General features: G+C 56.1%; 1 protein-coding gene across 1 annotated transcript; it reads right to left on the bottom strand.

Moving 5' to 3' along the window:
- Positions 1-6,066: 6,066 nt before the first annotated feature.
- GABRE (gamma-aminobutyric acid type A receptor subunit epsilon) lies at positions 6,067-25,448 on the bottom strand. Its single transcript, XM_037512782.2, has 10 exons — positions 25,294-25,448; positions 21,035-21,148; positions 17,235-17,452; positions 16,833-16,900; positions 14,341-14,561; positions 13,578-13,660; positions 12,136-12,273; positions 8,394-8,546; positions 8,069-8,292; positions 6,067-7,835 (listed from the first exon to the last, which is right to left on the bottom strand). The coding sequence occupies exons 1-10, from the start codon at positions 25,446-25,448 to the stop codon at positions 7,476-7,478; spliced, it is 1,734 nt and encodes a 577-aa protein (XP_037368679.1). The 3' UTR covers positions 6,067-7,475.
- Between the last annotated feature and the right edge of the window lie 875 nt (positions 25,449-26,323).

Genomic DNA, 26,323 nt, shown 5'->3' with positions numbered 1-26,323 from the left:
TCCCCCACGCCAGTTGTATTTGTGGCTAATGGTTCTTACCAGCATCCTTTGCTCAGAGGCTGCCCACAGCTAGAGTCACCTTGCCCAGGTCACACTTGCTTTCTGGGAATTTTCTAATATTGGTCAAGGTGGAGATTTAGAAGTCTACCTCCCTTACCCTGACTTAAGACAACCCTAAGGGGTCACCCCAGTTTCAGTGATGCCCGTGGAGTTGATTGAGGCCTTTGTAATGAGGGCATCACAGCTTAACTTCTCTACAATTCTCCTTTCTCTTTCCCCCGCCTCGATGCTGATTGGAAGGCCACTGTCTGTATACACCTGTAGAGTAAGGGAAACTGTCAGGCTTTTCTGTCCTCCCGCCATCAGGAGAGATGACGGAACCCTGTGGTCTTGAGTGCATGCCTGATGGCGGCACCTGGAGCAGGGTGTGGGCCTGGGTAGATGGGATTCACCTGGGCTGAGACTGGGCTTTTAAGGGCGGCGTCACGGGGACGCCAGCAGCAGTAGAAGCCGAAAGAAGCAGAAGCAGCCAAGAGAGAAGCAGAAGCTGAGAGAAGGCCGGAGAGCCCAGATAGAGTGAAGACTTGCTGGGGGCTAGGAGGCCTGCCAGCCTCCTGGCCCCCCAGCACCCCTGCCTGCTGTGTACCGGGTAAATCCCAATAAAAAGACCTGCAAAAAGCCACTAAGGACTCTGACTCCTCCTTGACCCGGTCTGCTGGATCCTAGGAAGCCTGCTCAGTGGCCATTCCTGCCCTTACAATGCTCCTGTGCAACTCTTGATTTCAGAGTCTATTTCTGGGCAGCCCAACTGGCAACAGTTGGCACCAGGACTGGTTTGAGAAAGCTGAATCACCCCCCCTCATCCAGGCCGATGGTGCCCCTCATCGCTGGCGGTGCGTGGACGCGCTGGCAGTGTCACAGCTGACATCACTCGGTGAAGGGAGCGCACACCAGTGGAAGAGGATGCATCTGAGTGCCAAATACTTCACTTGATCTTAGCCAAAAGGCCGAGGAGCGATGGGTGCCAGATACTAATTGTAGGGGCGTGCAGGGGAAACGTGGGAGCAATGGACTGGGTGCGGGGGACAATGAAAGCACTGGAGAAAGTCCCCAAAGGCGCGGGGCGTCTCGTAGCTTGCTAAGGAGCAGGGACCTTCTTGGCAGCATAGAGGGAAATGCCTGCAGCCGGAAGGAGGCGATGATCCTGACCATCGGACCCCAGGTTTCATCGCGAGGGGAGGAGGATGAATCCTAAACTTCTGGAGCTTGGCTGCTCGAAGAGCAGAGCCCTTGACCTGGACAGGGAACATCTCAGGGGATGTACTGAAGTTTCTTGATTCCTCAAATTCTCCTGAAGCACCACGGCCTGTAGAGCATTCCTCCCTATGAAGAAAACAGTGCACCCCATTCGCTAGAAGGCCGTGCAGAGCTACACGCTGCGGAGCTCCTCTGACTCGTGCTCTCCCGGCGGCCTGGCGCTGTCACGGGGAGGCTGTTCCCCACACCAGCCTCCAGCTTGATCTTTTCTGATTATGGCTGCGGTGTGGACGTTACCGAAGCCTTGGGGATACTTGAAGATGTGTTCTTAACCCGCCCACTCCTTTTTTATCCTCTTGTGATTGAGCAGAGACCCACCCGCTCAGTGGCTGGCTCGATGGCTGTGCACTACGTTCCTGAGACTCTGTGGGCCCACTCCGGCGACAAGAGGGCACAGCGTTGTTTCCTGCACTGCGGCGAGCTCCGGGGCAATCGGCGGCCACCATGCAGGAGCCACACGGTCTCCAGGGGCCAGACTGGTACATCAAGTGGAGCTAGGACGGGGCCTTGCCTGACGTCTTTAACGGTGGCAATAATCCTCCCCACAACACGGTGAGCAGTGTTGTTTTGGTTTTATTTTCTTGTCTGGGGAAAGGCATTTTTTGGGGTTCCCACGTGGCCTTCCACTGTAATGGCTCTTAGGACACAGACCAACCCCCAGGTGTAGTAAATCCAGTTACAGGTCTGGGAAGATGCTCGCCGAGTGTGTCTGCAGACTCAGTCCCCAGCGGCAGTCTCCTAGGATTCCATTTATAAATGCGTCTCCGTAGCCCCAGCTCGGCAGGGCATCCGATGGTGCTGTGAACTTCTGGTACCGACGTCAGTTCAGACTCGCGCTCAATAGTCCTTGACAGGTCTTGGCATCTTGTACAGTCTTTTGAGGAAATGCCCGGGATAGCCTTTGGGGCAGGAGTGGGGATGTTGTCACGGTGTACACCTGCCAGGGGTTGCGTGTTACTGCCGCCTGGAGAGCGGGCAACCTATTTAGTGAGTAGGGTCTGAGTTCTGTGAATTGCCTCAGGGCCAAGAACAGAGCAAAGCATTGTGACTTTTTAATTTGGGGATTCGCCCTCATCTCCCTTGCATTCTTGCCCTTTTTTTTAATTTGTATTGAACAATATTCGTTTACAGCACTGCGTAAGTTTCAAGGCTGCGTTTTCATTTTAGTGAGGGGTTATTTCTCTGTAACAGACGCTTTTTAGTTGGATGTAGCTCCATTGACTTGTGTTTGCTTTTGTTTCTTTTGCTGTTGAAGATGAATCCACAAACACTTCACTAAGGCTGCTGTCAAAAAGCCTATCACCTATGTTTTCTTCTATGCATTTTTACAGTTTCAGGTCCTACGTTCAAATCTTTAAACCATTTTGAACTGATTTTGCTGTGCCGTTTCAGATAGCAGTCTACGCTCACACCTTCACATGCGGCTGTCCAGCTTCCCAGCACCGTTTGTTACGGAGACTTTCCTATTTCCATTGGACGTTCTTGGCTCCTTTGTCATCAATTTGTTTTCCGGATATGTGGGATTCTAGTTCTGGGCTCGTGGCTCTAGTTCATTGGTCCGTACGCCTGTTTTGTTTCTCCCAACACCGCGCTGTTTGGGTTATTGTAGCTGATAGTATAGTTGAATCCAGGGAGCATGATACGAATGTTAGGATTTTTTTGTTCTGTTTCTGTGAAGAATGGCATTGGCAATACAAAAGGGGTTGCATTGAGTCTGTATATTGTTTAGGTAAAATGGCCATTTTCATAATATTGATTCTTCAGATCCATGAATAATATTTCCAGTTTTTGTGCCTTCTGGTTATAGATTTTTAATAGCACCTTAAGTGACTGTTCATCTATTTTTGTCCTGTTAACCACAACTTCCTGCCAGTCAACTCCCTCATCTCCCCTCTGTCCTTGATAACTGAATTTATTTCAGACTCCAGCTTCTAGTGATTAAGCACTGTCCCTAGGTGTCTGTTTCTCCACCGCTTTAGGGCTTTCTCCTCACTGATGTTAGCCCCCCTGGCTGATGTGTTTGCTCTGGTCCGCTCTGGTCTGTGGGAACTACTAGTCAACTGCTTAGTGATGTTGATACCTCTCTGACCACTGCTTTCCTCGTGGCCTGGAGGAATCGCATGTCCTCTGGACCCTCTCATGGAGTATAATGTGGGCGGCGGGTGGGAGGGTCTTCTGGTCTCATCTCACAGACAGGCCTAATCTATCCATTCGTACCAACACTCCCCTCAGTCACTCTCGGCTTCTAAGAGCCACCCTAACCGAGATTTTGCCTCATTGCCTGGGGTTCTTGCCAGGGTGTTAAAAATCTCATGTCTTGAGAACATGACCCCTTGCCGAGGGGTTCTTGCTGACCCGTTCTCATGTTCCAGCCTGTGACAAAGCGTCCTGGAAACGTACTCCCAGTGGCCGTCTTCCGGATCGTCCCGGTCCATGCTGGCCAATTCCTGGTGCTCATTCAGGCCACTTTCCTCCTCTATGCGAGCTGACAGCACCTCAGTGGACTGCGCGGTGATTTCACGCTCATTATCGTGCAGCAGCCAGGGAAGGAAGTCACACTGCACCTGAAGGGCACAGCTGTTGCCTGGAGGAGAAAGGACGTCCCCACAGCCTCAGGCCTTGAAGGCACACCCCACACGACCCCGTTCTGTTCCAGAATGTCAGCTTTTCCCGGGCAGGGCTCTTGCTTCAGCTGGGCATTCAATCACTCTGGATATTTGCAAATCTAACTCTCAGGTTCTAGATTTGCTTCTCATCTAGGTTTGCTGTCCTACCACAGCGCATCAAGTTGTCTTTGTAAGTTTCCAAAGAAGCCCTCTGACCCTCACCCTTACCCTGAAAGGTGCTAGAAGTGCTCGCATCTCTCTGTTCTGTAAGCCAGCAATGTCATGTGGTGAGAACTGGCCAAGTCTCTGTCCTTGCAGACCAAGTTTACCCCACCACAGCCTTCGGCGGCTGGAACCGGCAGAGTTCCCGCCACTGGGAAGCTTTCCTGGGCAACTGAAGTGAAGTCTTCAGGCCCTGGGCGGTCGTGCTGTGCCAGGTACTATCTGTGCCCCATATACCACCGGGGATGGCCTTTTCCATCCTAAGAGTGTAAACATATTCACCCATATCATCTTCTGGTTTCCTTGAAGTCTTAAAATCTTTGATTCATCTATAATTTCAATGTAAAGAAAGCTACAGACCCAGATTTTTTGCTTGTTTCTCATTTGTGTGGTTTTCTGTTGTGTCCGGGACCACACCCCACCTATGACCAAGACACCCAAAACCCGTCCCCATAGGCCACTGGGCCCCTTGCTCCCCTTGCTTGCCTTGCTCCCCCATCTCTGCTCCCCACCTGTCTGCAGAGGCCAGGCTTTGTTGACTTCACTTGGTCTGTGGGTGTGTCTGCTCCAAGCGCATGAAACCCTCCAGTGTTCGTCTTTCTCCTTCTGACTTATTTGCTTAGCACAATCCCTTATTGTTTTTCAAATGATCAAGTAGTTCTCCCTGCGATATTTATTTTGTAAAATTTCCCTCTCCACAACACTTTTTGACGGTGTAATGTATTTTACCCTATTTCCCAACTTCTAGATTGCAGAGTGTAAGTCATGTCTCTTCCATTGTGTTTAGCAGTGGAAACACTTCAATTATGACTCTCTCTCCCAGCGCCCTGCCGGCCGCATCCCACACATTGTAGTTTGCGGGTTTTTTCTTTATTGATTTTCTTGTTTAGATATTATGTGCCTAGTTATGGTTTCAGCGACTTCATTTTTACAGAACTGTTCGCATGAGCTTTATAACATTTACAAATGGTGAGAATGTTGTTTGTTCCTAGCGTTGCTGCAGCGTGCCTCAGGAGCCCGGCTAGCACTACTTGTTTCAAGATGCGTTTCCATCTGAGCGCTCGCCCGGGGCGCACATGACATGCCCGCAGCGCCCGCGCTCAGGGCCCGGCTCCCTTTTCTTTTTCCTGCATCCCCTGACCCAAGTGAGGAATGATTTTCCCTGTCCACAGTTGCTTTGTGTAGTCCACCGTGGGTTAGGACATCAGAAAATACAGTAAAGCAACATGCGTTTCTAATAGGGAAAGTGTTAGGGCAACTCTTCAAAACTTTATGGCAAAATCGCTACCGTTTTTGTCTCCTTGTGGCTCATGTGATCGAGTTCCCTTAGAGCCCATGTCATCGATGACAAATGAAGTGAAGAATCTCCAGGGTTGCTCCCAACCAACACAGGGTCGTGGGGGGTTTGGGGTCTCTGCTCACTCCACTACTGTGGCCTACAGCAATGGTATGTGACCTGCCGTGGGGGCACATCTCTCTGTGTTGCAGCGGCTCAGTCTCTACATGGTGGGGGCGAGGGGGGTGGTTTCTGACGGTCTCCAGCCATGTTCTAGGCGTCCAGGTAGGGGTAAGAATGATGGGGACTAGAGGAACAAGGAGCGGAACAGGGGCATAGGGCACAAGAGGCGGCCGCCACATGGTCATGCTCTTCCCCGCAGCTCCCCTGGAGAGGGGGGCAGAAGAGGGACCTTAGGGCCTCCCGGTGCGGCTGGTGGGGCTGGGAGTCACAGGTGGGAGAGGGCAACCGAGGTCTGGGTCAATGGAGGCTTTAAAGCTGAGCTGCGCAGACTTGATCGCAGAGAAAACAGCTGCACTTTGTACTTTGCTGATATATTTATTGATAGATTTCCCCTTTTCACATGATGGTGACAAAAAGCAGATGGATCCCACCCACCCACCCCCGATAAAATACAGACACAGATTTCATTCAGCATATACAAGCATTGGGGCGTGTCCAAATTCACTCACTGGGGTGCCAGGGCCAGGAGAGTTTCGGTCTTGGGGGCAGTCTGAGGCCTGAGGCCTAGGAACTGAGCAGGCGAGGGCAGACAGGCTGCCACTTCGGGTGGCGTACTGGGGTGTCAGCAGAGACCAAAGAATCAAGTCATCATCAACAGAGCTGCCCTGTCCTATGATCTACAAGGCGACAGTGGGTTCTTGGGTAGTTTCCAGTAAGATCAATGGTCCCATAGAAATCTGTGCCTCTGGGTTCTCATCTGCGAAGTGGGGCTAAGAATCCTGCCCTGAGTATATCACAGGGCTACGAGGCTCAAAATAGAAATGATTTGTCAAAAGGTGCTTTGCAAAAGGTAAAGCGCTATACAAATTTAAGGGAATTCAATTGATTGACTGTGGTTGTGCGAGTGCCCCGGGGAGGAGTGGACCGGCTCATGGGCCCCAGGGCCAAGGCAGCAGCGAAGCTCTCATGCTGGGCCTTAGCTGGGCACTGCTCAATGCAGGCATGCCAGCTGCAAACCAGAGTCCCCTTACGTCCTTGGCCCTGGGAAGCCACATGGCCTAGCACCTGGGTCAGGGCGGGAAAGTCACTGGGGAAGTTACAGAAAGAGTCACGGGGGTCAAGGAGGAAGGTGAAGGTGGCATACAAAGCAGGGGTCATTACTGTTATCACACACAAAAATAGATACCCGCTGGATGTATGGCACTGGACAGGTGGTGCGGATGGAGAGGCTGGGTGGAGAGAGGAAGGTGTCTCAGCAGCAGAGGGAGGGACACATCCCAAAGACCTTCAATTGCTGGCTCCCTGCGCCTAAAGGGATAACGCCAGCGGCTGCCTATCTGCTGTGGGAGGGCGGGCAGGGAGATAGAACCAAGAATATAATCATCTGACTGGAGGACAGCCCCTCCCCCACACTGCTGCCCAGCACCGTAAGGTGGCGGCATAACAGGCAGGCAGCTGGTCTGCGAACTTTGAGGCTGGAGCCAGAACTGGGCCGGGAGCACCACGAGAGCAGTACTGGGTTCCTGGAAAAGGCAGTGGGTGTCGGCACTGCTGGGAGGTAGCCCACCTGCTCCCACGTGCGCACACGCACCGACGGCCAGGGGCTTCAGGGCCTGAGCATCATAAATGCCCCTTGAAGAACAGGAGTGGGCCGATGGCCTTGGCAACGAGCTGCCAAGGAGACTCGGGATAGGCTGGGCAGGGGAGAGGGCTGGCAGAGAACGTTCTCTGCAGGTTGGGATGGGGCTGCGGGGAGGGAGAGACCCTGTAACTGCTCCTCCTGCTGCTGCTTTCCCTCAACTCCCTTAGCAAAGGGCATGGGGCTTTCCCCGGGGAACTGGGAGGCTGCCCCACAGGGTGCCCGCCGGCACCTACAAGTTAAGGCAGACGAGCCAGTAGAGCACATTGAAGAAGAAGAAGGTCACGGGGAAAAGCACACGCGAGTAGTTGTCCAGGCGGTACACATGGATGTACAGGCGGCCCTTCTGCCACAGGCCACCCTGGCAGCAGGGGACCATGCACAGGTACTTATGGTACCACTTGCAGCAGCCGCCAGTGCGCCGGGTGCTCCCCAGGCTCAGCGACTGCTGGGCTGGGCAGGCCAGGTGCTCCAGCTGCAGCTCCTGCTCCTCCTCTTCCTCAGCCTCTTCCACCTGGCACACAAAGGCTTCCTGCTGCAGGGCACGGGTGTGGGCACGTCTGGCGGCGCGGGCGCGGGTGAGGCTGCGAGACTACAAAGCAGACCAGGGATGAGGTGAGAGAAAGCACCAGAGGGGCCGAGCCCAAGTGCCGTCTCAGCATTGTCTGGAGAGTCTGTCCCTGGCGCACAGCTTCCTGGCCCCCGTTCCCCCCACCTCACGTGGGGGAGTGGATTGATCCGACACCCCCCCACTTGCCCCTGCGGCTCGGCAAGCCAGCTACCCACGCGCCGTGAGGCCCGGGCCTCCCTCCGGCTAGGCCTGGCCGCCGCTGCAGACCCAGCTCGTACATGGCGGAGCTTCGGCGCACGGCGGGACCGCGTCTGGTTGTAGGTCAGGAAGTTGAGCACAGCAAACTCCATCAGCGCGCAGAAGCAGAAGACGAAGCAGACGGCAATGTAGAAATCCAAGGCAGTGATGTAAGAGACGCGGGGGAAATGCTTCCGGGTGAAGGAGCCCAAGGTGGTCATGGTGAGGACAGAGGTGATCCCTGTGGGGACAGGGGAGGGCGGGGGTCAGCGACCGAGAGCCCAGGGCATCGCCGTGAGGACAGGCAGCCACGCGCCCTGCGGTGGCCCCCAACCCACTTACCAAGAGAGGTGCGGGCAGGAGCAGAGTCCTTCTTGATCCAAAAGGACACCCAGGAGAGCATGGTGGTCACAGAAGAAGGAACATAGTTCTGGAAGGCCACAAAGCCAAACCGCCGGGTCACGTTGAAGAACAGCGTCAGGACTATGTAGTCACCTGGAAGACACACACAAGAAGCACTGCCTGACGGCGTCCGTGAGGGTCTCCACTCCCCACAGTTTGGCTCATAGGGTCCCCACCACAGCGGGGGATGGCGAGAACATGGAGGATGGCGAGAAGCCAGAGGTGGCGCTCACTGCCAAGCGTAAGGCCGTGTGAGACCTAAGCTAGGGCCAGGCCCCTGATGGCTTCTTTCTCATTTCATAGTCGCGCAGCCCATGTCCGTCTTGTGGCAAAGGAGTCATATAAAAGTGAAAAAATCAGTTAGCCCTCTAGCTATCAGGACCACGTAGCTAATGTCCAGACGGCTGACTGAGGCTTTCAGGTCCATCAAGGTGCACTATCTGGTCTGCATCGCCGCCCCAACCACACACGCACAGGGAAGACAGCCCAGGGGACCTATACTGTGGTCAAGGGAGGAGCAGGGCACAGAATCTCTTTGGCCTCCTTCCCCTATGTTCACAACGCTGGTGAATTGCCTCAGTGTGCACTGGTCCATCAACAGCCACTCCCCACTCCACAAGCAGCCATAGCAGCCCATCTATGGGTCTCTGTGAGCTGACACAGGAGGCCTGCTGTGACCTGGCTCCAGCTGACATCTTACCCTCAGCTCACCTCACATCTCATCTCAGATTCACCTCACATCTCCTCTCGAACTTCCTGAGAGAGCTTCCCTGTTTATACCGATATTCAAACCCTGGACTTCCCCTCTCTCTGCAACCCTAGCCCAAATCAAGTGTTTGGGGAAAAAGAAGAATTAGCTGAAAGTGAAAATTTCAGTCAGCCCTCTAGATGTCAGATATGCAGAGTATACATCCACAAGGCGGACTGAGGTCTTCACATTCATTTGAGTATCATGTCCTTGACCTTGGCCCTCACCCTAGACGGATGGCTGCTACCGCACCTGATGAGAACCTTCACCTCGCCCTGGCATTTTCTGCTGCACCTTCATGCTGCCTGACTCCCGGACACACGTACCGCAAACACTCTGCGCCACACTCGTGAGGACTCTGGGTGTTCTGGGGGGTTTCTAGATGCCTGTGGGGCACGGCTCATGTGACCCCTGCACTTGACTCCTGCCCATCCAAGTCCAGCCTGGAACCCAGTGGTGGCAGTGACTTGCTGCTGCCTGGCAACAGCATGGTAAAGCAGGCCAGATACCCACCTATCCTCGTGTCCTCCTATTTCGGGTAGATCACCTGCCCAGCAGATCTGGGTACGTTAGAGCAGAATGACAAGAGCAGTCTTTCCTACTCACCTTGGCAGCAGTGACACTCAAGGGGCAAGACTTCTCAGAATCTTCTGGCACAAATGTAAGGAAGTAGCCCGAGATCACCGGAATACCTGTGTCCAAAGTAGCTCTGGGGCTAAAACTCTTCCTGTACGACTGGTGCGGGGACCACTCACCCTTGTCTACTGGCCAGAATGTACTTATCAAGTTGCTGCTGAGTTTATATATTCCTGTGGCAAGAATACTGATGATCCTATCGGCCTTTTCTATTTTTACTCTATTTATTCCAGCCAAAGAAGATCCTTCATTTGTCAAGAGATGGAAATTTGTCTCTGACGGCCGAGAGAAAGGATGCTAACACATACTCTCCTATTCCTGAGGAGTGGAGCAGAATGGTTAAGGGGGAGGAGGGCATCTGGGGCTGAAGAGCCAAAGCGGAAAGAGAGCTAAGGATGCTTCTTTGTGCCCTCGCCTGCCTCAGCAGGCGCGCGTTAGAAAGGCGTGTCCAGAGGACTGGCACGAGAAGCGAGGGGACCGAAAGCTGTGGAAAACAAGGGAAGGAAACGATACTTGGGTCGGCGGCCCATAAGAGAACATCACTCCAGTCCTATGACCTTGCCCTGTGGAAGAGCGCCGGGACTTGCCGGGAGCTTGAGCGGTTGTGGGGAAAACGCCTAATGGGCAGGAGCGCTAGAGACTGGAATTCCAGGTGAATGGGGAGAATCCTGATGTCTGAAGAAGGAAGAAAGCCCTTGCAAGAACGTGAACTCCTGATCATGGATAAGATTCTGTCAGAGGCTCAGCAGCTCCCAGTGAAGGCTCACTTGTGGGGGCAAGGCCAGGCTTCCCAAGCACCTCCTGAAGCAGAAGTTCTTGGTTTTAAGGCCCACGATGCCAGAGTAGCAAGCTGCCCCTGCATTCTGAGCCCTCAGGAGCTGAGTCTTCAAGTCTATTCCAGATGCAGGGAAATGCCCAGCGCCTACTGGAAGAGCCTGAGACCAATCCCGAAGGTCACGGTCAAAGCTGAGAAACCACAAGTCGAGATCGACTAGCAGCCGGCAGGAGAGAAACAGGTTCGCTCTCCCCCGGGGCTGGTGCTTACCACTGTCCTCACTCGGTGCTGATGCTGGCTCTGGGGCTTTGTAGTCACTAGGGCGCCATTTTGAATCAATATGCAACCAGCTACTAAACGGAACCACTAGTGACTTGAAAGCCCCTGGGCCTTGTCTCCTCTGCCGCCTTTGATGATGGGTCCCCACCTGTCTGGGGAAACTGAAGTGCAAAGGGGCAAGAGGTAGGCCCAGGTTAGCTGGCAGAAGAGCAAGGACCCGAAGAGCAAGGACCCCAGGTCAAAGGTAGCAGAACCGCTAGCTCCAAGCCCCCGAGAAAAAGGAAAGGGTTCAGCAAGCAGCCCCTGCCCCCACCTGGCACAGTGCGAGCAAAGCTCCAGCCTCTAAGCACGAGCCACCCTTGGCCGTGACCAACTCAACGGGTGACGCTAAAGCGGAGTCCCTGCCCAGCCACCCAGAAGCAAAGGGAGTCGTCTCCCATGGCCAACGCCTGGTTGGGAGGCCGGCTCCATGCGCATTCTGGAGTTGACCTGGTCAGTGCGTGTGAAGAGGGTGTTCGGGGCTCCCCTGGGAGCAGCCCCGGGGAGATCCCTTGGCTCGTCACTCAGATCACCTGGGAACACAAGCACGGGTGCTCATACCAAGTCGGAAGCTACTAAGAAACCCAAGACTGTCCCTTCTAGCTCTTGGCAGGGCAAGGTCAGGAACCCGACGGTCACCGCGTCTCTGTGGAGTCCATCATGAAGCCTTTCGGGAGCCTGCGCTTTAAAATCGACGTGGCTATGCAGACGCAGCAGCCACAGGGGCTGTCTCCACAGCCCCACCGTCACCGGGCTGACACTGAACGCTAGCCTCCAATCGCAGACTTGGCTTCCCACTCCACAGCCCAGAGTGGTTCTGGGGAGAACTCACATGAGCCCCATCCCCCAAAGCGCCCCCCACAGCAGGACAGCTGGGCTCCACACGTTGTAAGGGAAGGTCTGCGCGACAGAGTGAGCCGCCAGCTTCGACGGCGGTCAAGCCCGACGGGCTCACCTGCCCTCTCGGGGGCTTGGCAAAGCACTTACTTCTTTGCAGACAAGACTGAGGCATGGTTACGAAGTCTCAGTTTCCTCTGCAAACAGTTGTAAGTGCTCAGCATCCACAAGACGGGAGCCACGAGCCACGCTACTTGCGTGGACGGGTCTACGGCAGCCGTGTGCACGGCTGCCGTCGCAGCCACCCCCCCCACCCCCCCACCCACCCCCGCGAGCCCGCCGCAGCCCTGCGTCTGAGGCGCGCTTACCAGAGATGGTGGTGAGGGTCTCGGACTTGTTGCTCACACCTGTGAACTCGAACTGGAACAGCTTCCAGGAATTCTCCTCATTGATTTCCAGCTCGAAATCTTCCCACTTATAGATCATCTCGTCCTGGGGGTAGGAGACTGCAACGCAACGCCGGGGGTCAGGCGACAGCGCGAGGCCCAGCCGGGGGCCCCCCAGCAGGGACACGAGCAAAGCCGTGGGCCCTGCCTCTGGCCTCGCCGGCTGCGGGCCTCGGCCTCCCTCATCTCACGGCCGAAGTCTGGTCAGCAAGTGCCTTACCGAGCACTTTCCTCGTCGATGCCTGGCCCTGGGCTGGGAACTCGAGGCGAGCGAGGCAGGAGCCCTGCCCGCCAGCCTTCAGGCTTCCCCAGTGAGCCCGTAAGTGCACACCTGTAGCTTTTGGAAGTGCTCTGCGAAGTCTCTGCCTAAGGGATGGTGGGGAAACAGGGTGGACAGCTCTTGGGGACACCCTCAGGAAGGCTTCATAGAGCAGGTGGCCTTCTCCCTAAGTCTTAAAAGTGGAATAAATGTTCTCCATGTGGATGAGGTGGAAGCGGAGGGCCGGGCACTCTCTGCACGGGCAGGACTGCCTGCCGTGAGGGGTTGTCCAGGAGGGCCGGCTCCCAGAGGCCGCACGAGGTGTGCAGGATGGGCTAGCGAGGGCCGCTTGTGAAGGACCGTGAGGGTCAGTCTGAGGAATCTAGAATCGCTCTATGAGTGTGCAGAAGGGACTGGAGACTACGAAGTGACCTAGCTCAGCTAATGCCTCAGCTAATGCCTCAGCCGGGCCTCGCTAGTCATGACAAGACTAGTCCGTTGGCGGGAAACCAGGGAGGGAGGCCAGCACAGTCCTCCGGGTGCGATGGAATGAAGGCAGGAGTCAAAGCTGGGGCTGTGAGAGCGCAGGGAACAGCAGGATCAGCAGGGGCTCGGGAAGGAACCACAACAGTATGCATCGGGCGATTACATGTCGGGAGGTGAAGGGAAAAGCAGCACCAACGTTCTTGGCTTGAGAAACTGAGCGGGCAATGGCTCCTTGCAGTGAAGCAGATGGGAACACAGAAACCACACGCTTGCTTGGGGGACAGAGCTTGGCGGAGTCGATGTAGCTAGCTCTGGACAGGTTCTGTTTCAAAGGCATCACTGAAGGCAGTGGTGCAAGATGACAAAGATCTAAGCCGAGGCGGGGGGGACACGCTTGAGATATACTCAGAGGCAGGTGACTGACTCGAGGTGGGGTGGAAGGGGGCGGGAGGAGCCGGCACTGTCAGCAGGAAGGAGATGAGAATGAGTAGCAGGCTCTGGGCGAGCTCAAAGCCATCTCAGGAGAAAAGCAGAGGCAGAGAAATGCAAAGCGCAAGGATGAGAAAAAGAAGGGGTCCAGAGTGACTCTGGGGCCCCAGAAACCTAAGAAGGTACTCACAGCTAGAGAAAGACAGAGGGCAAGTGTGAGAGTCCAGCGGGTATTTGAACATGTGCAGTGCACACCCAGCATCAATGCCCATCCTGGAAGGGAGAGAGGAGCCTCATTAGGCCGGTCCCAGCACTGAGGCCTGGAGCCCACGACCGAGGAGCGGCAGCGGTGGGAGGTGTGACAAAGAGCTCAGAGGAGAGACAAAGGAGAACAACCGCCAGGAGGGTCCAGAGCCTGGTCTCCACCGTCAGTGAAGGGACAGGCTGACTCAGACGGGCTTGCTTCTTGCCCAGCACAACCCCTCCCCTCTCCCACCAGCGCCCCCCACTACCCAAACTTCCCCATCAGGCATTCGAGCAGCCAGCCTGCTCTTAGCACCTGTCCAACCGCAGTGTTGCTACTCCGCCTGGACAATTCCACCACCGTGGACGTGTCTTAACATCCAGTGTCCGCTTGGGATGGAATTGTCCGGGCAATGCAGTCATACCAGCGCATCCCGGGCGGGGGAGCGGGGGGGGGGGCGCTCTGGTCGGAAGCCAAGTGTCCGGGCGCCAGTCCTGCTCTGCCATGAACCTGGTGTGTGGCCCTCAGCAGTGTCTTTTTATTCTGAGGCCCTAGTCTATAGGGGAGGGGGTTGAGCTCACAGTCTAGGAAGGATGGAGGGGCCTGGAACTATCACTCAGGATGAGGCCTCAGCCCCTGGGTCTTAGGTGACAGCTCTCAGAAGGGGAGGGCGAGTCCCAAGAGATAAGACTGCAGGGACCTGACCTACCTGATTGTGTACAAGACCTTGCCGTCCCTGTGGATGCGGACCATCTGGCTCGGCTCGGAGAACAGCTGCTCGTAGACGCGCTTCGAGTTCCTGAAGAAGGTGTCTGGGATCCACAGCTGGCTCACCAAGTTGCCGGAAAGCACCAAGCTCTCCAAGCTGCTGTTGTAACGGAGGCGCTCGTCGTACCAGGTCTGGTAGAAGGTGATGTCGATGCTGTATTCCTGGTGGGCAGGACAGAAAAGCACACAGATGAGGACCAAGCGCGACTGGTCAAGCAAGGAGAGAAGACAGTCGGCTCCATGCTGCTACTTGTCTGCTGCCACAGGGTTCTGGCAGATGATAGAAAACAGTTTCCCAAATTATACCTTATGCAAATAGCAAAGAGATTGTAGCAAAGAATTGCCCGCTACTCCAGCTCACTTTCTGCATCTCCACACCGACGGCCTGAAGGGTGCATTTCCCTTTAAGACCTCAGCCTCTGGCTCTTTCTCGGAAACTAGTGCTTCTTAGTTTACATAGTCATAACCAAACAGCTCGTTAAGTTCATACTCACTTAGAGGTAAGCACATCGGTAAGAGCAAAAAGTCAATCTGGCATCGGGAAAATAACCTTAGAATGTTAACAGAAACTCAAAAAGAGCTGTCTGCTCTCACACATGTCCTCCCATTTCCCAACATTCCATTCTAGGAGTTAGAGGAGAACAATGTGTGGTAGGTAGAATCTAAAATGGCCTCCACTGGTCTTCACCTGCTGGTGTTCACCCACACTTGACCTAATGACTTGCTTCTAATGAACAGACTATCATAGAAGCGAAGAGATGGCTTGCACTATGCCCAAAATCAGATCACAGAACTTATGGCTTCCATCTTGAGCACCTTTTCTAATGCTCGCTCTCTCTCACTGTGAGAGGAGCCAGCAGCCATGTCGTGAGTTGCCCTGTGAAGGGGCCCACACGGCTGATGATGGGAGGTCTCCAGACAACAGCTCAGGAAATGAATTCTGCTGACAACCACGTCAGAGCTTGTAAGTGGATCCTCCCTCAGTGGAGTCTTGGAATGAGACCTGAGCCCCAGTTGGATACTTGAACTGCAACCTTGTGAGAGACCCTGAAACAGAGGGCCCAACTAAGCCACACCTGAATTCACAATGAGCTAATCAGTGCCTATTTGTTGTTTCAACAGTGTCCTGAGGGCAACACAGAAGTATACCTATGCTGGGGCCTAGGGAGCCAAACAAAGCACCCTGGGGGCACCTCCTCTTTCCACTCACTCTATGTAGACACTTGATCTTCCATGAATGCTTACTTGTCTTTGAGTATCTGTTTGCAAGTCTCACCTCGGTGCCTAGATTCTGAGCTCGCCCTGTTGTGTGGTGCTTGTTGGGTACCAGTGGCTGTGCAAAAACTGCTTGGGCCCAGGCCAGGCCATTTTTATGGCTGTGAAGGGCTGGCCACCCAGGCGTCCTCATTAGCAGGCTCTGCAGATGATAGTGACTTTTGCACAACAGCTTTCATAATTCATTTGCTCAGCTAACATATACTGAATCTTTGACATCAAGGAGCCCACAGTTGAGAGAACAACAGACACAGAGCACATAATTACAATGTGGTGAGGTAGGGCCGCTCAGGTAAACAACTGTGTATAAGCTAGAAAGATCCGCGTGTCAAAGACACGACTGTGGTGTGAGTCAGAAGGAAACAATTAATAGCTGTGGAGGTCAGGGAAGATGCCATAGAAGAGATGTCATCTGTGTGAGACCCTGAAGGATAAGGTTTTATGACAAGTAGAAAATTAAAGCAATAGCATCTCAAACAGGAAAGAACTGCAACAACAGCTCAGTGGTGTAAGGTGGACTGGGAACCCCCAGGCTCTACTGTGACTAGAACATGTGATCCTGAAAGGGGTGCAAAGAGAGAAAAACAGAGCACTCCGTGTCTCCAGTCACAGAGGGCCTTACTGCTGGGGTGTGGGACGGAACTTGAAACCTTAAGCAGGCTCCGGACTGCAGGAAGCTCACAGCTGCTGGGATCGGGACAGCTAGGCCTTTGCGTACTGGCATATTTCTGGTGGGAAGTAACGAAGGCCAAGGGGAGACAGTTTTGACACTCAGACAGCAGTGGCCGAGGAGAGAAAGAAGCCAGGAAATGAGAGACGCACTCTTGAGGGAGTGTGGTAACTCGAGCCCTAAGCCCACAGAAATCGGTATGAGAAGAAAAGAGCCATTGCACCTGGTGTTGAAAGTCACTTTATTATTTTTATTTTGAATGACGGGCCGGAAGACCAGGCCGCGACTCTGGAGGTCTTCTTCAGGCAGCAAGGACTTACCTTCTCACGTCAGCTCCCTCCTCACGTCAGGTGATTCAAATCCTCCCCCGCCCCCGCCGCCCAAACTCTTGCCCTGGACACACACAACTTTCAGAAAAGCAAGAACGGGAACAGCCCACAGCTCGGCGCCCGGGCGAAGAGCTGCAGCAAGCGAAGCTCAGTACTCACCATGTCCATGATAGAGATGGGCCCGAGGGTGTTGACGGAGAGCCTGACGGAGACCACAGTGGGCCTTTCTGTAAAGGACACAGACGTGGCAGGGCGTGAGAGTCTCAAAGGGACATGGGGCAAGGGACGGGGGGACAGGGAAGGTTTTAACACTCAGTGCTGCTTTCTCTGTGTTCTCTCACGGTAAGAGCCAGTTCACGCCTCGAGGGGCAAGGCCCTCACCAGGCATCTCATTCTGTAGTTGGAGAAACTGAAGGTGAGAGAAGGGCAGCGTCTAGACCAAAGTCAACAGCATCGCTGAGAGGAGCATTGCTATCCCCTACCCGACCAGAGGCTCTCGCCCACCTGCCCTGCCCCCGGGCCGCGGCCCCCTCCCCTCCAGGGCCATGCCCCGCTACTCACCGCCGATGCCAGGGCGCAGCCTGTGGTCGTAGTTGCGCAGTATCGAGTCCAGGACTTCACTGGCCGATGGCATTTGGCTGTCTGTGTTGGGGAGACCCACCGCGGTGGTCTCGCTGTCCTCGGGCGGGAGCTTTACGGGACCCGGGAGCTGAGGGCCGTAGACGTGGTCATCAGGGGCAGGGGATTCTTTCTCCCCCTCAACATGGGGTCCTTTGATCCTAGAGCACAGGAACCAAAAACGGCAGCTCAGTTCACTGGGGTTCGACAGGGAAGGTCCCAGCTGCTGCCTCCTGGGAGGGGCACCCCAGGGGATAAAGAGAGCCGGCAACAGAGGAAACTCATTATGCGCCTCTAAATCATGCTGCTTGTTGGGAACTCTACCGCCACCCCTCTTTCATGGAAATTCCTTATTTTAAAAAGTCATGGAAATGACCAAGTCGGTTATGTTTACAACCATGTAAAAGGAAGGGAGAGGGTGCTGGTGCTTGTGTTCTGTCCAATCAGCAGCACCCCCCAGCCCTGGCCTCCAGTCTGCTGGCCAGCAGTGCGGGGCCCCTGATGAATGCTGGGAAAGCAGAGCAGCCTCTCTGAGGGGGCTGAACGCTGTGGGAATCTTCAGCACTGCTTGGCCTCTGTGACACTGACCGCGCGGAGTCTCGGTTGGGGGACCTGTAAGCAGTGAGAAAAGGCAGGTGCGTGCCCAGAGACACTCATCCAAAAAACAGAGGGCTGGCAGGGCCCAAGCCACCTGCCCCAGCCATGCACGCCACCAAAGAAAGAATTAAATTGAGCAAAACACTTAAAGGCCATCTGCCAATGCAGGGAGCTCTGCGATGGGCTTAGAAGCTAGGGTGGTGCCACCTGTACTTGGCGGCAGTAAGGAAGAGGGCATGGGGCTTCTGCGGTGGGTGTCCCCAGACGGGTGTGGTCACTTTGAGACAACTCATCAGGTATGCACGTATGAGTTGAGCTGATTCCTCTATATGTGCTCATTCTATAAAGTGTTTTAAAAAGGAAAAGGCTGATAAGACCTGCTAACAGACGGACCTTATGTGGCCACTGATTTGGAAAGGCAGGCTGTAGCCCAATGAAGCCAACACACACCCTGACACAAAAGTGGGGAGGCCTGAACCCGGGTAGTCTCTTCGGCATGAAGACATCTGGCATAGTGGTGGTATTTTATTACGCTTTCGGAGTCCTTCTGACTAGAAACACATCCTAAAATCAGTACGTGGGAAACACTGTGATGACTGAGATTTGCTTTCAAATGATTTAAGCTGGAAATGGAGAGTGGGTGGGGGCAAGAGAAAACAAGAAGGGCCATGAGTCGTAATTAACGGGCTAGTAATGGGGACCTGGGGATTCACTCTGTTGGCCCCTCGATTTATTTATCTTTGAAAAAATAAAATTAAAAGCCTTTTTAAAAGCCATCATTAAAATTAATTTGGGATGCTGGAAGGCAGGAGGATACTTTTCTCTGGGGAGGGGCATGGGGTGAGGGGGTTGGCTGGGGAGTCGGGAGGGCACAGCAATGGCAATGTTCTATTTCCGGGCCTAGGGGCTGGAGACCTGAGACCTGGGCTGGAGACCTGAGCTATTCATTCGTGATCTCTCTACTACCGTCATGTTACACTTTGAAAAGGATCATAGTTTTTAAACCCACCAGGTCCCCTGCTTCCTAAACTAAGGGGTTAACAGGGCAGGAGAATAGACATGGCTTCTGTGCTGCAGACCAAGGCAGGGCCAACTGGAGCAGCTAAATGCACTTCCCGCAGTATTCCAAGCACTAAGAATTGCTTAACTGGCATACAGATGTGCCAAGCCTATGCCATTTCTCATGTCTGAAGTGGCTAATTCCCGCTGTAGGCAAGGAGAGAACTGGACATGGGAAAGGTAGTTTCTATTTTCAAATACCACATCCTGAGATGTCATCTGAGACACCCCCACCTCACCCCACCCCTGAATAACAATGCCAGCCAGCGCTGCGGGGGTGGGGGGGGGGCGGAGGAAGAACCCCAGCTGGTACCCTGCAAAGTGAGCCACTTGGCCAGGAACATGGCAGATTCAGGACTGACACTGCCAGTCAAGACCACCCAAACATCTGTAGCAGCCCTTCCCAGATGTCTGGAGCCAACAGCAAGAACCCCAAGGTTGAAGAGGCAAAGGAAAAAGCCCTGGAGACCATGGATGCTCCCCCACCCCTCAGACTATCTGCAGTGAAAATGGCGGCAGAGGGCCCTCAGGTTGCCATCATTTTACAATTAGCTTTGGTCAGTAAAAATAACACAACCCGAACAGTCGCCAAACAGCCTCATCCTGCCCCCCCAGCCAGAATGGTCCTTCAACTGGCTGGGGGGAGGGAAGGGAACAAGAGAAGGGCAGCTGGATTGCTCCCTGCCACATCAACCCTACTTTTCACAAACTGAGGCCCCGGTGGGGGAAGGGCTGTGCCCAGATATCTGAGGCTGAGCCTGGACCAGAGAGAGGTGTAGTGCCCTGTGTGGCACCCTCAGGCACACCCTGCAGTGCCTCCCCAGCCAGTGGCCTCAAGGCCAGAGAAGCAGGAACTGCAGCCCTTCCCCAGGCTGGAAGGCTGAATTCCATATCAATAGCCCCTGTTCCTGGCTGTTTTCCTCTCAGCTCCCCCTCCCTTCCCCCCAACCCTGCTTTGCCCTAGCTAGTCACCAGGTAAGCTTTTCCGACCAGTCCTGATCACATCTGGAGGGAGGTGATGACTGGAAATTCCTAGCACGCACTTAGAAATAGTACCAAGCCCTGGTAACCACCCCCCCCAACAGCTCGCCCCTCAGGGCACCGGCGAGGCCCCGAGGCCCTGTGCCGGGGGAGGCACACAGCCCCTCCCTCAGCAGTTAAGGCTTTCAGGGGTGGGAGGTGCAGCCGTCCCCGCAAAACAGATAAGCAAGCCATGGAAACTTCGAGAACGCTCCCAGAGGAGACGAGCTCAGTAACTTGTGACAGTTCGCACCTAGCAGGAAACTTCTCAAAATACTAAACAATCTGCGCCACTGTAAAAAGCCCGAAACGGCAAGGGAAAGCTACCCCGCCAGGCGTCAGGGGCAGAGGGTATGCGGGAAAGCGGCTGCTCAGGGGGCCACAGAAACCCCGGACCTACTGCACCAGCTGAAGAGGACGTTCCAGGGCCGGGCCCTGGTCTGCCCCAGACCCCGCGGGGACTCGGAAGGGGAGAATGAAGGCGCAGGGGAGGGCAGCCGAGGGGGCGCGGAGGGGGGGTGCGGGGGAGCTGGGGCCGGAGCCCCGGGACCGAACGCGGGCTGGCGCCCGGGACTGGCACGGAGCGCAGTGGCGGGAAGGGAAGCAAGTGAAGGCAAAGTTGCTGGCGCCCTGCCTGGTACCCAGCAGGCGCTTAGGGGAAAGATGGATTTTTGAACGGGAGGGCGGTCTGAGCGACACTCAAACATCTTGGCCGCAGTTCGGCTTTCCCAGCCCGTGTGCCTTTCGGGGTGCCGCGGCCCCAAGTGCCCCTGCTCGCCGCCCCCCCCCAACAAGGGCCAGCCTGCCCGGATCCAGACCCCGCACGCGTCTTCCCACGGAAGGTTCGGGAAGTGAGGGGCGCTGGATCCCCGCCACAGGGGTGGAGAAAGCCGGAGTCCGGGACGCTAGCGGCCAGGCATGGTCCTCCTTCTCCCCCCTCCCCCAGCCTCCCGAACCCCTTCAGGGGCCAGGGCGCCGCGCGTCGAGGGGATGTAGGACCCGCGAGGTGATCGGGGCTACGTAGGCGCGGGGCTCCCGGGGCGCCGGGTCCTGGGCGGGAGACTCACCCCGACGGGAAGAGGACGGCCAGCCCCAGCAGGATCAGGACAAGTTTTGGGCCGCATGGTGATGGGGACCGGGGCGACCACCTGCTCGAGGTCGCAGCGCTCGGTCTGGCTGAGCTGGCGCGGCGGGAGGGTTTTGTGGCTCCCACGTCCACGCCCCCCGCTCGCCCGCCTCCTTCCCCCGTCCGGCCCCGCCCCCTTCCCCGATGGAAATCTCCGACGACGTGTTCCCGCGGCCCCCCTCCCCCTGCGCCTCCCCGGGGCGCCACCAGCCAGCGGGAGGCGGGGGTCAGGGGAGGAGGAGGCGAGCGGGCTGCGCGCAGGCCAGGGCGGGAGACTGGCAGCCCGCGGCAGTGGCAGGAAGGAGATGAAGACCAGACTGGCCGGGGCAGGGACTGGGGCCGGAGCGGGTGGGGAACTTCTGCCTCGTTGGCGACCCCCGCAGCCCGCGTGGTGGACTGTGGCCTCTGGCCCCTGCGAGCCCCACCTGTTGCCCCCCTATCGCTGCCCCCAGCTCCTGGTCTCAGAGGTGCCCTGCTCACTGCACACCTTGGAGCTCTGCCCCTGAAGGCAGCTGGGTAACGGAGCACCTTCCTTGGCACAGGGGAAGGAGAGACTGGGGCCAAGGCTCCCCAGCCAACTCTGATCTGTGCTACTCCCCAGGCCCCTTTCCCAGATTCTTGGCCATGGAGGAGGGCTAGCCACACATCCAAGCCCACATATCCACTGCAGGACTTCTTGTCACCCCATGGAGGCACCAACACACTCCACTTTTGGTCTCAGTTTACTCCTGCACCAGCACCTGCCTGGGGATGGGTGTGACAGCGACCATGGGGGTAAATGAGCCCTGCAAACTCCCTGTCCGTAACTGACGGGCCAATCTTTCCACATAGTTGGCTCCTGGTGTGCCCCAACAGAGACGCAGTGTGACAGTCAGCACCCACACTCAGAGGCAGATTCTACGCATCTTGGGTCTCCCTGGACTTGGGCTTTCTTGCCTAGACTCTCTTCAGAGGGAGGGGATCATGGAGGCTTGCCACACACTAGCAGCACCTTCACCTGTTGCTCCAGAAGATCCATGTGCCTCCCAGCCCACGTGCCGGCACCCTGGAGAGGCTCCCTGTGCCAGGCTCACCCCCACACCAGCCCCTGCCCAGGCACTCTGCTTTGTTACCTAGGGCACAGGTTTATTCTTTGCTTATTTTTTTTTTATAGAGGCATGTTTTATTTATTTATTTGTTTGTTTGTTTTTTTGTTTATACATGCACTGGGTACAGTCAGAAGCGCGGGAGGGTGAGAGAATTCACCAGAGCCAGAGTGGGGAGCAGAGCAGGCAGAAGGACAGAAGTACACTGCTGAGGGGAGCAGCGGGCGGCAGGAGAAGTCTGCGCGCCATGTGGGACCCTCCTCCGGTGGCCGGGGAGCAGCCGGGGATCGAACCAGCGCTGCAGAGGCTGCGGGCAGCTTCGCAACCCAGCGCTCAACCGCTGCGCCACCGGGGAGGCCTATTCTTTGCTTATTTATGAAGGGCTCCCCCCCACCGCACACCCCCACCCCGGCTGGAGTAAGCGCAGTGAGGGAAAGCGAACCAAGCCAAAGAAGTGTCCAATTTCCCCCACATCTGGGAAACTGACATGAGTGGGGTGCACAGTAGGCACGCGACAATATTCCTGACTGGCCTGCGTGCTGCTGTGTGCATCCCACACCCCTGAGGGCCTTGGGCTTCTTTTGGTCTCTGCACAAGATAGACAGAAGACTGAGCTACCCTCAGATTCAGGTCTCGGGGGTCCTGAGCAGCCACTCCAGGGTGCACAGTAGGCCCCGTGTGCTTGCGTCCATGCTTGCTGTGGTTCTCTTGAAGTTCTTAATTGTTTCTAAAACAAGGAGTCCTGCATTTTTGTCCTCCCCCCACACACACCACTCCTGCCCTCGGGCGCTCCTGCAGAGCAGGGAGCAAGCAAAGGCAGGGTCCTGGGCCTGTGAGCCAGAGAAGTTGCCCCACCAGCCGCTGCTGCCTTTCTTTCTATTTTATTATTTTTTTAATTTATTTTATTTTCTCACATCGTTGTTTATTTTTGTACAGTATTTGATTTCTCCCCTCAGGTCTAAATAAATAAACGTCCCACTACGCCATCACCTGTGACCATCACCACAGTCCCTTGCGCTCTTCCCTCCCCTCTTCTGAACCCCCTCTCTCGCCCGCCCCTGCAGTTTGCCTCAGATCTGTGGTCTGCCTGAAAACTTTGTCTTTTTTCCTGACCCTTTGTTTGGTCCCACTGTGTTCCTCCTGTAAGGGAGACCATCAATATTTTTTTTTCTTCTGATTTATTTCGCTGAACATGATCCCTTCCAGTCCCATCCACGTTACCTCAAATGACATGAGTTTATCTTTTTTGATGGCTGAGTAGTGTTCCTTGGCTATTGTAAGTAGTGCTACCGTGAAGACAGGACTGCAGGCATCCCTTTGAATGAGTGCTTCTGTGTCCTTTGGGTAGATTCCCAGGAGTGGAATCGCTGCGCATGACTTTCCTGCCTGCTTGCCTGTGCCAGACCCGGCACTTGATGGGGAAGAGACAGCGAAGCCTCTGCCAGGCCTCGGCCCTCACACACACAGTCCAAGGGAGGAGAGGGCCTGTCTCAGAAATGAGTAATGCGAGTTCCAAAGTCCAGGTGGCCCTGGTGCCCCCAGAAGCTGGGCCTTCTTGGGCTCGGTAGTGATGGAGCAGAGGCCTCCAGGCCTGTGTTCGTCGTGGACTTGAACCCTGCAACAACAGTAAGAGGGCCGCGTCAGTGGAAAGTCAAAGGTGGGCGTTGCAAACAGAGTGCCAATCCGGTGGGAGACAAAACCAGCGTGGGGGGCTTGAGCGCCCAGCCAGGTGCGCTTGACTTCACAGGCAAAGGGGAAGCTACGCGTGGTGTTGAACAGGGACAGCGCATGTCAGAGCTGTCCCTCAAGAAGCCCCCTGTGGCAGGGGTAGGCAGCTGTCGGTGAGGACAGACTCCGGCCTCCTTCTCCCAGAACAAGAGTGGTGGGGATTGGAATGAGAAGTGAGCCGTGGAGGGAAGCAGGGAGCAGCATGGGAGGGGGGCTTGGCAGGTGATGAGTCACTAGATGGAGTGGACGAGGTGGCTGGAGAAGATGCAGGGTCATCCCCAGGTGAGTGGGGTGGCGGAACACGGAAAAGGCAGGAGGAGGGGAAATATTAGTCACAGGAACAAAACAACCCTTGCACTTTGCATTTCACTTTCTAGAGCGCCAAGAACATGCACCTTTTTTTTTGTCTAGGGCTGTGTGTGTGTGTGTATGTGTGTATGTGTGCACATGTGCGTGCCCACTTCTCTGTCCTGGGCTGTTCGTACTTCAAATCTCTGTCTCTTCAGCTTGATGTTGGAAGTGGACACAACAAGTTCACACAGCAGCTGTATTTCCACAGCTACATTCGCATGCATGGACCAGAGTGGCTGTGAGCAGGCCCTTCGTCAGGTGTGAGTGATCACGCCTAACCAGCAGTTTAATCTAAGCAGCACGTGTGCACCTCTGTGTGGTGCAAGGTAAACCCAGCGCTGCAGGCTGGAAAGTGGGTTCCTGCTGCAGCTTGGCGGGGCGTGTAACACACGAGAACATGCTTTCCCATGAGGCCAAGGGAAAACTCCCACCTGCTCACCTGAGGGCTATCTGGGCTTGTGGAAGGACCGAGATGCCAGGGACATGGTGAGTGGTGGTGAGGGTGGGGGCGCTCAGCGGAGCAGGGCGGGGCGCGTGAAGGGACAACCAGGACCCAGAGCGGATGGCGGGCGGGCAGGGGAGGCTGCGGCGAGGCCCGCGTGTGGCACTGCAGCAGCCCAGTGTGCACAGTGCGGTCAGTGGGACTGGAAATGTCGGGGCCGGGCAAGGGCCATCGCTGAGAAGGTGGCACCGGGCTGTGCGTGTCCGAACAGAGTGCTCTGGTGTGAAGGGACAACGAATGCAAAGCCAGGTCACGCCATGCCTCGCATGTGCCAGGAGCGCCGGGCAAGCCAGTGGGAGTGGGGCGCAGCAACGGGACGGAATGGGGGGGGGGAGCTCAGAGAGAAGGCGAGGTGGGGCTGGCGGGTGGAGCGGGGTGGTGCCGACCCGGGAAGGACATGGATGTGGACGTCAGCTCTGCGGGACAACAGGCGCCGCCGGGCCGGGGAGCCGAGCAGAGACGCGCGGGCTCGCAGCGGGAGGGCGGCCTTCGCTGCGACGGGGAGGCCACGGGCAGGCCTAGGTTTGTTCTTGCTCTTTGTTTCGTTTTGCTGGGTCGTTGTTGTTGTCGTTGTTGCGTTTAGTTTTCTGGAGCCAAGATGGGGCGTTGGGTTTGGGCACGCGGAGTGTCCGACGCTCGGGTGCGAGGGCGGCGTGGGCCAAGCTGGCGAAAGCGGGGCGCGTCGGCATAGGCACGGCGCTCGCGAGCTTCGGCCGGAGAAGCCCAGCATGGCAGTGAGCGTGACCCGAGGCCTGAGTGTCGAGGACCCTGAGTGGGAAGCGGAGGCGGGCCGGGAGGGCAGGCGGCCAGCGAGGTGAGGAGGGAGGGCGACCGTTGTCCACTGCGCCAGCGCCGCGGGAGGCCGCCTGAGAGCCGCCGGCGATGATCAGCCACGGAGAAGACTTTGTGACCTTTGCTAGAGAAGTTCCCATCCCGCACGCGAGTGCTGGGCGAGGGGGAAGGGCCTCAGGCCCCCGGCACCCAAGACCAGGGAGCCAAGAGGGCGCTACTTTGCTGCAGGGCGGGGGAGAGGAGGCCAGGGCCAAAGCCCTGGGGCAGCGTGCCCGCCCCTCCCCGCAGGGCCCTCTCCCCTGGCCAGCCCTTGCGTGTCCTCCTCCTCTGTGTGGAAAGGGGGTGATACTTGCAGCCTCCCCCCCCTTGTCACAGATCCTCTCCGAGAGCTGGGATGCAGCCGCCAGCTGGACTAAGTCCCTGCCCTCACGAAATTTCCATTCCTAGGCAGGGAAACAGGCGATACACAGAAAAGGAAAGAAATGCAATCATTTCCAGAAGGAAATGCCGCAAAGGAGTAACAGTCGTTTCTCACGGCGGGAAGGATGGGCTGCTGACCCCCGGCCGGGGCACCGGGAAAGGCCGGGGCACTGGGCAGCTTAGAGACTCAGGACAATCTGCTCTGAAGCCACTTTTTGCCATTTCTAATGTCAGCGTGGCATTCAGGGAGCAGGAAGAAGGTAAAATGACAAAGCTATTAATACACGCGAGGTTGCCAAGCCATTATCGTTGATTTCAAGGGGCGCTGAGAGCAGATGACTCACGCGGCTGC

Source organism: Talpa occidentalis, unplaced genomic scaffold, assembly GCF_014898055.3.
Source record: "Talpa occidentalis isolate TD23 unplaced genomic scaffold, MPIMG_talOcc4v2.1 talOcc4.15, whole genome shotgun sequence".
Lineage (NCBI taxonomy): Eukaryota > Metazoa > Chordata > Mammalia > Eulipotyphla > Talpidae > Talpa > Talpa occidentalis.
Note: the sequence above shows the minus strand (reverse complement) of the source record. Positions and strands in the feature narration are given on the sequence as shown.

Coding starts and splice junctions, on each gene's coding strand:
- GABRE (XM_037512782.2), bottom strand. CDS start 25,448: ATGCCGACGCGCCCCGCTTTCGCCAGCTTGGCCCACGCCGCCCTCGCA. Junction 21,149..25,293: donor CCAGCAAAACGAAACAAAGA/GCAAGAACAAAC, acceptor CCGCCGCGCCAG/CTCAGCCAGACCGAGCGCTG. Junction 8,293..8,393: donor TCCTGCCCGCACCTCTCTTG/GTAAGTGGGTTG, acceptor CTGTCCCCACAG/GGATCACCTCTGTCCTCACC.